At 37.1% G+C, this 13,243-nt stretch overlaps 1 protein-coding gene across 2 annotated transcripts in view; it reads left to right on the forward strand.

The window, feature by feature from the left end:
• LOC126821842 (lamin-like protein) overlaps window positions 1-13,243 on the forward strand; it is a 54,589-nt gene that overhangs the window by 38,652 nt on the left and 2,694 nt on the right. Inside the window, exons 5-10 of one of the 2 annotated variants that reach the window (XM_050550357.1) lie at window positions 4,118-4,182; window positions 6,497-6,671; window positions 7,590-7,670; window positions 7,938-8,038; window positions 9,045-9,077; window positions 13,048-13,183. In XM_050550357.1, the coding sequence (XP_050406314.1) occupies window positions 4,118-4,182; window positions 6,497-6,671; window positions 7,590-7,670; window positions 7,938-8,038; window positions 9,045-9,077; window positions 13,048-13,183 (591 nt within the window). The remainder of the gene's footprint in view (window positions 1-4,117; window positions 4,183-6,496; window positions 6,672-7,589; window positions 7,671-7,937; window positions 8,039-9,044; window positions 9,078-13,047; window positions 13,184-13,243) is intronic. The other variant, XM_050550358.1, reaches the window with a different exon arrangement.

The raw sequence follows: 13,243 nt of genomic DNA on the forward strand, positions 1-13,243 counted from the left end.
AAAATCGGCGCCCTGAAGGTGCCCTTTCCATTGGACGCAATGATCTGTGACGAGATCATGTGCGCCCAACCAAGAAACCGACCGCATACCGACACCCGAAGAAATCAACCATATGAAAGCCAACTAGATATTGTATGAATTTTCCAGGTCAAATTCACGATGTGGATGAGATTGATTCAAGCCCTCACCAGGCGTGATAACCTACAAAATTCAAACAAGTCGCACTCTAACCCGATTCTGAACTTTTAATTTCTCTTATAAATTATTATAGGTACGCTAAAGTCGTTTTCCTTCCTTCAAATTTTTATAATACATAATACGCCAATAATAATCCATCATGTTCATAGTTCCTCTCCTCTGGTGCAAACCCTATTTTCCAAAAATTTTTGGGGGGAGAGCTCTCTAGACCCTTCTTCGAAGGGAAGCGCGTCTACGGTGCCGTTCGCCTTGGACCTTGAAGTGTAGGTACATCGTCGCCCCCAGAAGACCCATCAGCACCCCGGGCTAGTCACGGGCCTGGATATATGCAAGTATTGACGTAATCTATTAACAAGAATCGGGCGGATTTAGGATGCAAGTTTACCACCATCAACTATCCGCAGGAGATCATTCAACACCCGAACTATAGTTGTTTCAGTGATGTGATGAGGTCGGTGGGCTGATTGGAATGTATCCAATAAGTTATTGTTGTTGACAAAAGCCAACACTCATTGTTAACAGCTTTTTCTATCAATTTGGAGAGATAGGACAGATTGGACACGGGTCTGTAATTTTTGAGGATGTTGCGATCCACGCCAGCTTTTTGGATTAGAGGTCTAACTATAGCCTGTTTAAATAATTCTGGAAAACAATCTGTTTTCAGTCTAGTGTTGACAACTTTGGACCCCATCGGAAATAAGCAACGGATGTTATATCACTGGCTTTATATGGACTATCCTAAGTGAAGGTCTTTTCATGACACCATACTTGCCATACTTTTCTATTCTCATCCCGTGTCACTTTGTCAATCATATAATGCAACATATATTTCTTATTTCATATACATAAGGATGAATAAATAAATAAATAATCACTGTAATGGCCGGCAGAAGAAGATCAATGTGTTCTGTTAAAGTTTGGTTGGTATAGGGTCAATTGGGCAAGTGTCTTTTTGGGTGTATTTATAATCCTTGCGATTTCATCTTCACTATAAGGCTCAAAATCAGTCAGATTGTGCTGAAATAAGAGTTTCTGTTTCTGAGTTACACTGATTTAGTTGCTTCCTTAGTATATCAATCTTATTTAGAAATATTCCGAGAACGTGCTTATGAAGTGATACCTAATAAGGATTTTATAAATGAATAACGCTGATTACCTGTTCATGAAGCATTGGTTAGTTTTTCAACCGTACTTTGATTTATCTTCCTTGGTAGTTCTTGAAACCTTATACCTATTTTCCTTGTACATTTGTCGGTGAACCTCTAATTGAGAACGACGCCTTTTACGTTCTGCACGTCTGCGTTTTTGAAACCTTATACCTATCTTCCTTGTACATTTGTCGGTGAACCTATAATTGAGAACGACGCCTTTTACGTTCTGCACGTCTGCGTTTTTGAAACCTTATACCTATCTTCCTTGTACATTTGTCGGTGAACCTATAATTGAGAACGACGCCTTTTGCGTTCTGCACGTTTGCATTTTTGGTTTGCCTTCGCTACATTTTCAGAGTACCATGATCTGCCAGGAACAAGTAACACCACTTTTGTAACAACTGGTGCGTGTTACCGAGAAGAGTGATCAGTGTGTTGTTAAAGGCACAACATAGTTCAGTGATAAGATGAAAGATGGCCCACACTTTCAAAGACTAACCAAAAATGAATTGATGGCGGGTCCAGTTATTGGATAATACCAATAACGTAATTTGAATGTTTTACTTACATAGTGAAACGATGAGGAGTCTCTGAGAATTTAGATGATTTCTTACACGAGTTTAAGATACCACTAGCCGCTCATCACTTCGATTACTTGTAGTGAACTTGGGATAGGGTTCCGATTCTGTGGACATATTCTCAAATCTAGTAGTGTAACGGTCGTAGCTGAAACGGACCTTATTAAAGGAAATATTCCTATCTGTGGAATAACCAGCTGGTCTCATTTTAATTGTATGGAAATGATGTAGTTGTGGCAACGTTATACAACATGCGAATTAAGCCCTTTTGTCATTTGGCAAACCTCGTTAGGCTCTGGTACCCTACATCTAACCTCGGCTGTATGAGGAAATCCGCCATTGGAACTAATTTCAAGTTCCTTAATTAAAAAGGCGGCTCCCTTGAAGCTAGATACTCAATCTTGGCCATCATACAAAGCTTTCAATGTCTGAAGCTGTTTTCCTTTCAAGTTTATCTAATTTTCTTTAAACAAAGGACAACTTTGCAATGAAAACTCTACATACTCTTTGAACGTCGCCATTTTCAGAACTTCTTTCTAAAAGCGATAAGTTTTCCTAATAAATAATCTGGTAGCCGCATCACAGTTGAATGGATGTAGCTACATATCACTTACCGTCATCATACAGCCGAGGTTAGATGTAAGGAAGACCCGATGTTTGCCGAATGCCGCTTGTGCACGGCAACTATTGTGAAAATAATGACGATTTTCTTAAACCGCTTATATAATGGAATCATCAAGTCTTATGGCTACTGTATTTGCTACATTGTAATAGACATCTAGCACCATATTTCTGGCGTGTACAAATCTCAAATTTGCCCCAGAATTGACAATTTAAGTTTTGACCAAAATTAGAAATATTTTATTGGATTAACCACATAACAGTGTCATATCTGATTTAATTTGTCACGTAGGATGTCTCATTGATATAAAATATGTTTTAACAATGTGAAATGGATACAACAAAGTCATTTACCGCCGCCCCCCCCCCCCCCATTTCATTTGCGACAACCTTTACATTTCACCTTGTCATAAGTCTGTGTTCTTCATAATATCACCCCTGCTGATATTTACCACGGCAGTTTGTTTCACTGATATAAATAAATATTAAAATATAACTTTTATGTTTATTTTCCAAAAATTGCTATAACCGAAACACCATAAAACAATGTACGAAACAAAGTGATTGTAATCCCCCCCCCCCCTCGCCCTGCTACTTTATAAAAAGAATTCAGTCATTAATAAATATAAAAAATGGTGGATGGAACCAGGGCTTAGGTCACATGTATTTACAAACGTTAATGATTCTGTCTATAAATCTATGTGTGTATTTTCTCCATATAATCATGGCCACAAAATTCCATGTTGATATGACTATAATAACAGTCATCAATCATTATCAGGAATATTTCCTTCAAGACTTACAGACTATAATAAATGACGCGGATATCACATAATTGCCTTAACAGTGTTACCTCATAAGTTATATCAATATTTAAGATTTCCATGGTTATATCGTCTTAATGACATGTTCATGTTGTAATAGATTTCAAATACAAGAAAGAATATCGGTGCTTGACGTATATCTTGAATGTGGTTTCGTTTTTTGATATCTTGCAAAACTTTAGTTCTTGTACTGGTAATACTTTCATTGATAAGGATTTGATACTACCAGATAGCCGATGGCCTTTTTAGAATGCTAGGTTTTTGATATCTTGCAAAACTTTAGTTCTTGTACTGGTAATACTTTCATTGATAAGGATTTGATACTACCAGATAGCCGATGGCCTTTTTAGAATGCTAGAGATATAAGCTGTATTTCTAAGAGTTTTATTCAAGAAGTATTTAAGGAAAGTTATTATATCAACGAAGTTTTCAAATCAGACTGATATGGGTCAAACTTTAGTCTTGTAAGGTAATATTCAGAGATAAAATGGAAGATTCTTGTCATGGTTCACCTTTCCATATCCAAGTGTGAATTCTCCCTATTCTTGACTCAAAAAGTTGAACAAGGTTTTGATCTGAAAGTGTCTGCCAAGTAGATTTTAGACAGCCATTTTGATCTGTTATTTTTATAGCATATATACAGAACGATCAGTGAATATCATTAGGGAGATGAACAGAAGTTGGAATTGTAATAATTATTACAACATTTATATAAATGGTGTTTTCTTTGTAATTAATGTTACAGATAGAGAAACAGAAAAAAGCCGTTGAAAAACACAGAAGACGTAGCTTAAGTCAAGTTACTGACAGGTAGGTAAATGTATGTTTCTGACGTTCTACATATTAGATCTCATATTTGAGGCTTTTCGCGGAGACTTGAAACATGTCCCCCAATAGAAGTAAAATAAAATCCGAAATAAACACTTTTTTGACAATTAAAACCGTTTCTATAATTTTACTTTTTATGCCAGAAAACATACTGATGGAGTAAGATTTGGAATTATATTCGTTGAAAACTCAAGAGAATTCATTGAAAATAATTAATATACATATTAGGAGCTTAGGCGTCATCAATATTGTAATGGAGTCCAAATTGTATCAATTCTTGAAACTTAACTCAGCAGCAATAAAATTCCAACAGTGTTAACGAGAATCAAGTCTCATTAAAAAAAACCCCAAAAAACAAAAGAACTAAATCGGTTGACATGCATGGCCTATTCTGAGATTGTCAATTATTATCACGGGACGCTACGTGTCTCGGTTTGTAATACTCTCAGGAAAGGTTGAATGTCAATGAACAAAATCTGATTTGAAAACAGAAGGTGCTTCATCTACTAATTATACTAATACACTAGATTAAAATACAGATTCCAATTCCAAGGTCACTTGCGGAGCAGCGGTCTCGCAATAAGTTAATCATGGGGTGGTTATAGGAATCTCTGAATGTTTACAGTTATTTATTTTCGCCTGCGTCTTGTGAACACTTTGTGTGACACTACAGGTAGGGTTACGTCGTGACCATCCTTCGTCATGGCATTAAAAAATAGTGATGTGATACCACGGCACAGATATGACTACCTAATCAGCAACTTCCAGAAACCAGCCCGAAACACTAGGGTGACACTTATCTAGTCAGGATTTTCACGCTGTGTATATAATCAATTAACTCCGGAACACTTTTTTATAACTATGTTTAAATATGAAATACATGAAACTACAACATCTATGATAGCACACTGGTCAGCAGTGAATATTCGCTAGGCCCCTACAATCACTGATAAGGATCACATCGATGCGACTTAATGAGCCCCAAATATTACCTTTTTTCCTCTGACAAATTAATTTCTAAAACATTTTTTTTATGTATTAGAAAAATAAATAAAGACGTTTGAAGTATTTGTATGTAAAAATTATTTTCCATTTAGTGTAAATGAGTATTAAAATGAGTAAATGGCACCATTCTGTCCGAACAAGTAAAGTAACATCTTATATAAACAATTGAGCTAGTGATTGGCGCCGCGTGATGTGACGTCACGTGTTGGAGACAGTCATCTTTTACAGAGATATTAGAAAACTTTTGTAATCCTCTGTGAAACAGATTGCTATGATAGTACATTATATTATTGTGATATCTACAGTCTGAGTTTAACAAGCTAAGAACTAAGACCTAACGACTGAAACGTGGCAAGAGCCACACATTTTATAGTTCTACATGATGCTCTTGCCCGGCCTGTAAGCCGAGATGGCTAACGGTATATCTCTCTAGGAAGCCCACATGGTGTCTTCTCTAGTAACTCTAAATGACGTCTTCATCCTAGCCTCTAAGCCGGGGAGGCTGTGGGTATGATGTTCCCCCAGGAACTCCGATTGCTGTCTTAAGGGAAATTTAACCCCGCGCTTTCTTACATAGAAAGTATAGGTGCGTCAGCTATTAGGGCGGGGCAATTACCATTTTAGGGTAAGAGTTTCCTATGGGCATCGTGTTACGTCAACATTATTCTATTTAATTGGACTACTTTCAGCAATTGATGGTGGCAGGGAATGTCTGTTAGTCTAAGAAACTTGAATCTTGCAAAATACCATATTCTTGAAGTAAAGGCCCGTGAAATCCCTCTCTGGCCATTGACCACTTTCGGCGAATCAGTTCACAATTTTTGTAAACGCAATTTATCACGAGCTAGAGGATTGCTTTACTAGTTATTAAGATAAACCCTATCGAAATTCAGCTACTTTTGAGGATTTACCAGTGTGATTGAAAGCTTGTTACCATGGTCAAAAAGTTTTTAGTTTTGCTTTTCACGCTTTTCGGATTTCATACGAATTCTTTTTTAAGAATTCAAAACATTAAACTGCTGACAATATTTTTAAAGAGCTAGGGCGATTATGCTGCTGGTTAGCTTATATAAAGTAGTATGGCTAGATTACATAGGCATTTGTGACTTAGAGGATACCCTAATTTGAAGCTGGAAAATTAAATTAGAACTCAGTTGTGCACTTATTGTAAAGTTATTTCCACTGTCATTGAACTCTTATAAACACGATTCGTACGGGTCCGAATTTTTGTTTAGTTTTAGTATGGTTATTATCTTAACAATACTAGTCAAACTCATTTATTTTTCTATAGACAATCAATGACAAATGAAACATTACCAGAATTAGAATCGGAACTACAAGGTTTATCTCAAAGTATGGAATATCTTCAACATAAACAAATAGTTTTAGATAAAGAAGCAGATTTGCTAAACCGCGAAGAAGACATCGAGAAAAAACAAAAACATCTCGAAGATTATGAACAAGAGGTTAGTATAAGCGGTAACAGTTACCGATAATGGTCCACTGCTTATGGACGATTTTATTCTTTGGATTTTTCTGCACTGTGGTTAGTGGCATTTATTCACGATGTACTTTGATACTTTTTCGACGAGAAGCTGTGACATAGCGGGATTTTACCGTTTCCGTGCTCGGTACCTACGGTTACCTGCCCTTGATGATGTAGAATTCAGCATAAATTATGTCCTCAGATCATGTGCCCGGAAAAGAAAAAAAAAACGGTGTACTTTGATACTTCTTCGACGAGAAGTTGCGACATAGCGGGATTTTACTGTTTCCGTGCACGGTTCCTAATGTTACATGCCCTCTGCCGCACCGGGCATGCCCCTTGATGATGTAGAATTCGGCATGTTATAAATTATGCTCTCTGATCATGTGCCCGGAAAAGAAAAAACGAGTCGGTGCTGCATTTTGACTGGGTATCCCGTTTGACCTCGTTCAGCGTGCAGTGACCTTGAGTGAAAGCATATGCATGTCTATTGGTTTTTTCACATGGAACATATTTTACTTTTTTGAAAGAATATGGGACTGTATTTTTTTTTATTTATTATCACTTTTTGGCGTATTATTAATATGTCTACCACGCCTTCTGAATTTGGTTGATCCATTTCCTATACCAGTGCTCAAGATGTATCTGTGTTGTTTCTAGTTTTACGTCTTCATTAGCCCAGTTGGTGCAGAACAGTAGGATGTTAAACTTAAACCCCATTTCAACTAGTTTTGCATTTTGTTCAGCAGTTTGTACTGTCTGTTTATTGTCTATATTTAAGGTAAAAAAAAAACAAGTATTAGGCGCCCAACAAATTGTGTAAGATTGGGCTAGTACAATAAGGAATAATGGAAAATAATTGACCAAACTTTTGTATATAACCTTTTCTCCCCTACAGATTCAAGATGTAGAAATAATGTTACGGCACAGAAAGGCTTTATGTGATAGAAGACAGGTGGCGCTAATAACGTTAGATGAGGTAATTAGAATCACAGACTTCTTCGTTTTAATTTAGGCCAATACAGTTCTTTTTCAGAAAAGCATTTTAAAAATAAACATTTAATTTTAGGGGTTTGGAATTGTGATATCCGATTCCATATAATTCCCTGGCTCTGCATTTATCTTTCGGATGCTGTCATCTTTTGACGTGGTAATCATGTATGAGAAAATAATTAGGCACGTTATTAAAGCCAGATCCTAAAGGACACTTTCTCATTCCACAATACGATCTTGGATTATTTTACAGGAATTAAATAAGTTAAAACATGAAATTGAAGAAACTAAGGATCAGATGGAAAAGGATGGTATAGATACCACAACAGCATCGGAGAGAGCAAAACAGAATTGGTAAGCATCAAATTCAATATAGGGGAACGGGGCGTGGTAGTCGTGCAGTTAGGGACTGGACTCTTGCCTGGATTGTAATGGATTGTGCTGGAGAAGTATCTGGGGATTTTTCACGCCCGGTTGTCAGTTGTCAGGGCAGGGCCGTAACTAGCTCAGAGCAACGAGGGGGCGCCGGAAGTGTTGTCAGGAGTGCTATAAAATTGACGGACAATGTATATCTATTGTTTTTGCAGCCCCCCTCCCCCTATTTACGGGCCGGTGTCAGGGGTAGCTCCTGCGGTGCTCACAAGTAAAGTGTTGCCTAGTCAACCGGATGGCACGAAAGACTGAGATCCAGTCGTTTACACATTGATCTGGACGTAAAAGAATCATTAGCAGTTGGGAATCGATGATGAGTATTAGAAAGAGAACAAAAAGATATATAGTCTTTAGAATTAAATGTTGAATCTTTAAAGATGCATTGTGTAAAACTAAATCTGCCAATTGAAGGGCTTTCCTGGCGTCAAATCTTATATAAATTATTATTTAAACATTAATTCACATGTCAAATCTAACATCAACTCCTTAGACCATCGGATGACCGAGCTACGTTACATCTTCAAACAGTCATAACTTCACCCACAATAAAGTACTTTGAATGAAATTTTCAATATATTCATTCTTTATCTATATTTGAACTATTATAGCAAGAACGGTCAACTTTTTATCTAAATCCTACATAATGCATCTTTAAGAGCAGAAGATCGATCACGAGTGTATCATGTGATTTTAGCTATATTTGGAGACCAAAGAATACATACGAACAGTTTGGTCGATATTTGTGAATTCATATGTTATCATTTCCCAAGCTTACAATGTTTCTTGGGAAAAAAGATATTTACATAGCATCCGATATATTTTCATTAATTGACGTCTTCAGATCTAATCTAAATATATTTAGTGTGTCATTGCATATTGCAGAAAATATAAATAAATAATGAAAATAAACATGAGCTATTAATTTTAGGCGTTATACAAGAAGTAACCATACTACAGAATGGTAAGGTCATAATTTAGACCCTCACATTTCTATTCCAGTCTCGTAGTTTCACAAGATAGCATGTTTGTTATATTATTTTTGTAAATAGTGCACATTTTCCCCCTAATTCCTATGAAACTCCAATCGACCACCATATGCGCATTACGGATGTAAACGCCCATCCATGAAATGATTAAATCGTTTAACTTAGCTATTATTTCCTAATATCAATATTTAAAGACTCTCTGGCATTCCTGTCGAAGCTTCGATTTTTAATTTTTTTATGTTCTTTTTTTTTTATTTTGTTTTATTTTCCCCCCTGATCACATTACTGAAAAACGAGGTACAACTGTAAGCTAATACTAAAAATCGATGCTATTTTATCAACTTAAAAAGGCCTGTTTTTCATGTATAATCGAAATAACACCCGCTTTGTTATTATCCATTCTGGTCCTCCTCTAAATCCACTGAAAAAAAATCCAAACAAAGCAAGAATACAACACCGCAGACCTAAATCAAGTACATGTAGTTCGCGCCGTGTATGATCCCAGCATGGCCATGGAATGAAATGGGGTTTAACTTCTTATTGGTCTCCACCAACCGGACTAATACAAAGTCATACGCTGTGAGTGTGCTTTGAATGAAAATTTACCTACTCTTAGTCGAATCATGACTGCCGCAAGGGTTCTTTATATACGTGCACGCCACGGTTTTTCGTCCAACCCGAACGACTAGAAGCTGTTCGAATTGTAGCTGCTAGGGGTTAGTTTACGCACGTGTGTACAGGGGACGGTTTTAAAGACCATACGAACGTCCTGAATCATTGACAAAGGGATACCAGGTTGCAAAATCGCAAGGAACATTCACGAACAACATCTGGATCGAACCTTGGCCACTGAGACAAAATTCTCTCATAGCAGTCGCAATTTGTAGAAAAGTAATACCATTTCATTTCATTACCTTCCCGAGTATTTGTGTTTAAAATAATCATAAATAATGGTCTAAGTATGTGTTATAGTTTATTGCTCTATCCAGTTACTAAATGCCTCAATGAGAATAATGATCTAGGTAGTTTTTAATATCGACGAGATGATAACCCACACCCAAGTCTTGTTTCTAATAACACACCTCACGACTAGGTTTAATTTATCAAATAAATTTGTCACTAATGACAAACAATACGCAGGATGAAACATTCATTGATTTCTAGAATGGATACGATGTTAAATATAGTCCCACGGCTAAGAGTCCATATGACCTAAAACAGGAAGTGTTTATACGTCGTTTCTATTCGTGTAAATAGAGACTTTTGGCAAGGGGAATTTTTTTCCATCCGTATCACGTATCCGTATCGTCACGTGATACGTTTCGTCAATGTAATTTTAGAGTTTCGGCAGATTTGGCGTAGTTCTATTACAGCATGATGGCAGTTTTCTACCATCAGTACTAGCCTACAAATTAATGTAGGGAGTGAAGTCGCCCGACAGTCGCTGAGCTATTAAAAAAAACAACAACATTTATGTCGAATCTTATTAAAAAATCTTTGACTCGACAGCAATGTTTAGTTTCACTAATGTATCATTTCAGAAAGTTTATACCCCTTTACCATAGAATAACATCATTTACAGATTTGCAAATTTAGCGTGTAGATCAACCAGCATGCAGACATGCAGGGAAAATATGACAAATTCAGAGAAAAAGTAAACAGAACTATTGATTAAATTCTAGTCTTTATCATGGTTAAAATCACATCAAATATACACTTCGTGTTCCAGGATACACATTGATTCATAAAAGCGCTATGCAATCTGATTAAAACACAGATCCTATTTCGTTTCGTTTTTAATTGTTCAAAATTTCGATTTACACTAGGATCTGGAAGAGTTGTTATCATTAACGTGTTATGGATGATGTGAGGGATTAGGCAATGCGCTTTTGGCGTGAGGTGCACGAAATTGTGGGTAATGCACTAGAAACATCAATGCTGATTGGTTAATCAAATATCTGACGTCATAGGGTCAAAAGCCGCTCTATAACCGCTGACGCGACCTCCCAGAACAACTGGTCAGATCTTCATGTAGTGTAGGCCATCGAAAGTATATCAAAAAACGAAACGAAATACATAGAGGATATTTGTCGTTTTAGAGTGAATAAGATATTTTATTTCATCTCTAAGCAAGAAAACTTATATAAACGTTTTCTTGCTTAGAGATGAAATAAAATATGTTATTCACGACAAAACGACAAATGTTCTATTTATTTTATGATTTTACAATCATTTTAGGTAAAAACAACATGGACTACTGCTAGCCAGTGGAATAACAAATTTATTTCACTGATAAAACGCGGTTTTCCACTACTGATCATAAAATAAAGATCTGTATTTTAATCAGATTGAATCACTATGTCACAACATTTTAGGGTCTAAAAGTAGCAAAAATGGCGGTAAAAAGACGACGATGTTATACGGACCTTTTCCGTATGAAAGCTGTTCGATACGTCCTGCTGTGCCCGTGTGCTGTATAACGTATGGGAAATACACATACATTGATGACGGCACACGCAAAGTCGATACTGATACGCGATACGGACCAGGAATTTACGCTTGCCAAAAGTCTCTAATGTATTGTTAATTATAGTATGTCCAAGCTTAGCACAATGCACCGCTTTATATCCACCATCGCCCTCTTATTGTTCGATCTTTCGTGTAAACACACTACTGTGTAAAATATATCACTGACTCACTTTCTTTGCGGAAAGCATTCACGGCAAGCGTTGCTAGCCATTGGGCCATAAGGAAGAAGCGCATCCAGGTGCAGAATTACCCCCCCCCTCCCCACACACACACACACACACACACACACCGATGAGACCACGTAAGCGCCCCCACGGTTCACAAAACATTATAACAATATCAATAATAATCATGATATGGCATGACCTTACTTGAATAAAACTGCTTCCCGGTGAGATAACGATCGGCTAACAACTATACAGGCAATACCAGTGACGTGGGGGAGGTGGGAGCTCCACGGCGACAGGCCCAGTCCAATAAATTAGTGCTCAGTATATTACATATTATGCATCGCTATCTGAAATTTTTTCGCGCCGTACGCGTTCGATTCCATTATGTCATCATTCTCTCACTGTGGTCTATCACAAGGCAAATGTCTAGATTCTGTCCCTTCTCCGATCATCTTGTACACAAGAATTTGCTCCCAACAATGACCTCAAATGCTAGGAAATTGACTCAAATTTGTCCAGATTGATCTTGCGTGAGACTCATCCCATTCACAGCTTCTAGATCCGCTACTGAACGCATCCAAAATTTAAAATTTTCCGATAGCCAAGTACGGAGCTTTCACACGTCATCATTCAGTCTCTTGACTTCTGTACGAAATCAGGAAACAACCTCACCAGCTCGGTCTATGACATGTAAAGTTGTTTAGTTCGTAAATATCTAGCGTTAAGGCAGTACTTGCAGTCCGTCTGCCGCAATTGTCACATGCACCGACCATTTGAATACTTGGTATTAAGACATTGTATAAGTCTCCAGTTCACAAAAATCATTTTCAGAGTTTTGTTATAGGCTAAACCTTGCGTCATGCTACTTCAAAGAACAACGTTTAAAACACATCCGATCTTATACAAAGAAGACCCAGATGATAAATAACATATAACCAGCCCCGTTAAAGGTTTTGTAGTGGTGGATGGGTTTTCTTATGGATGCGTCTGTATTATGTAATACAGTCCTAACTAAAACATATACACCTTTTCTTCTATTCATCACAAACCAATTGTCCCCGAATTAATTGTTCCGCCAGTCAGACATACTAGGTCTAAAGAAGAATACAAACCAAAAGACCTAGTCCTTGGGCATTTACAATCAATGATCGCTGGTCTTGGACTTCCATTCGGCATGTCTAAACTCGAAGGGAGTGATTTCTAATAATTCGATTCCCAGTCATATGTATGTTTATTGTCTTTTCAGGGAAATGCTGAGAAGAAATATGATGGACAAGCAGAATGTTTTAGAGAGCACTGTACAGAAATACCGATCTGAACTGGCATCTGCCGCATCCAGAATGGTGGGAAAAGATATCCTTATACAGAAACTACAAGAACAGGTAAACCCAATGACTTGCTTTAAGGGTTTTTTTTTATTAAACTGCAAGAACTAAATTTAC

The sequence above is a fragment of the Patella vulgata genome, chromosome 5 (genome assembly GCF_932274485.2).
Source record: "Patella vulgata chromosome 5, xgPatVulg1.2, whole genome shotgun sequence".
NCBI classification, from domain to species: domain Eukaryota; kingdom Metazoa; phylum Mollusca; class Gastropoda; family Patellidae; genus Patella; species Patella vulgata.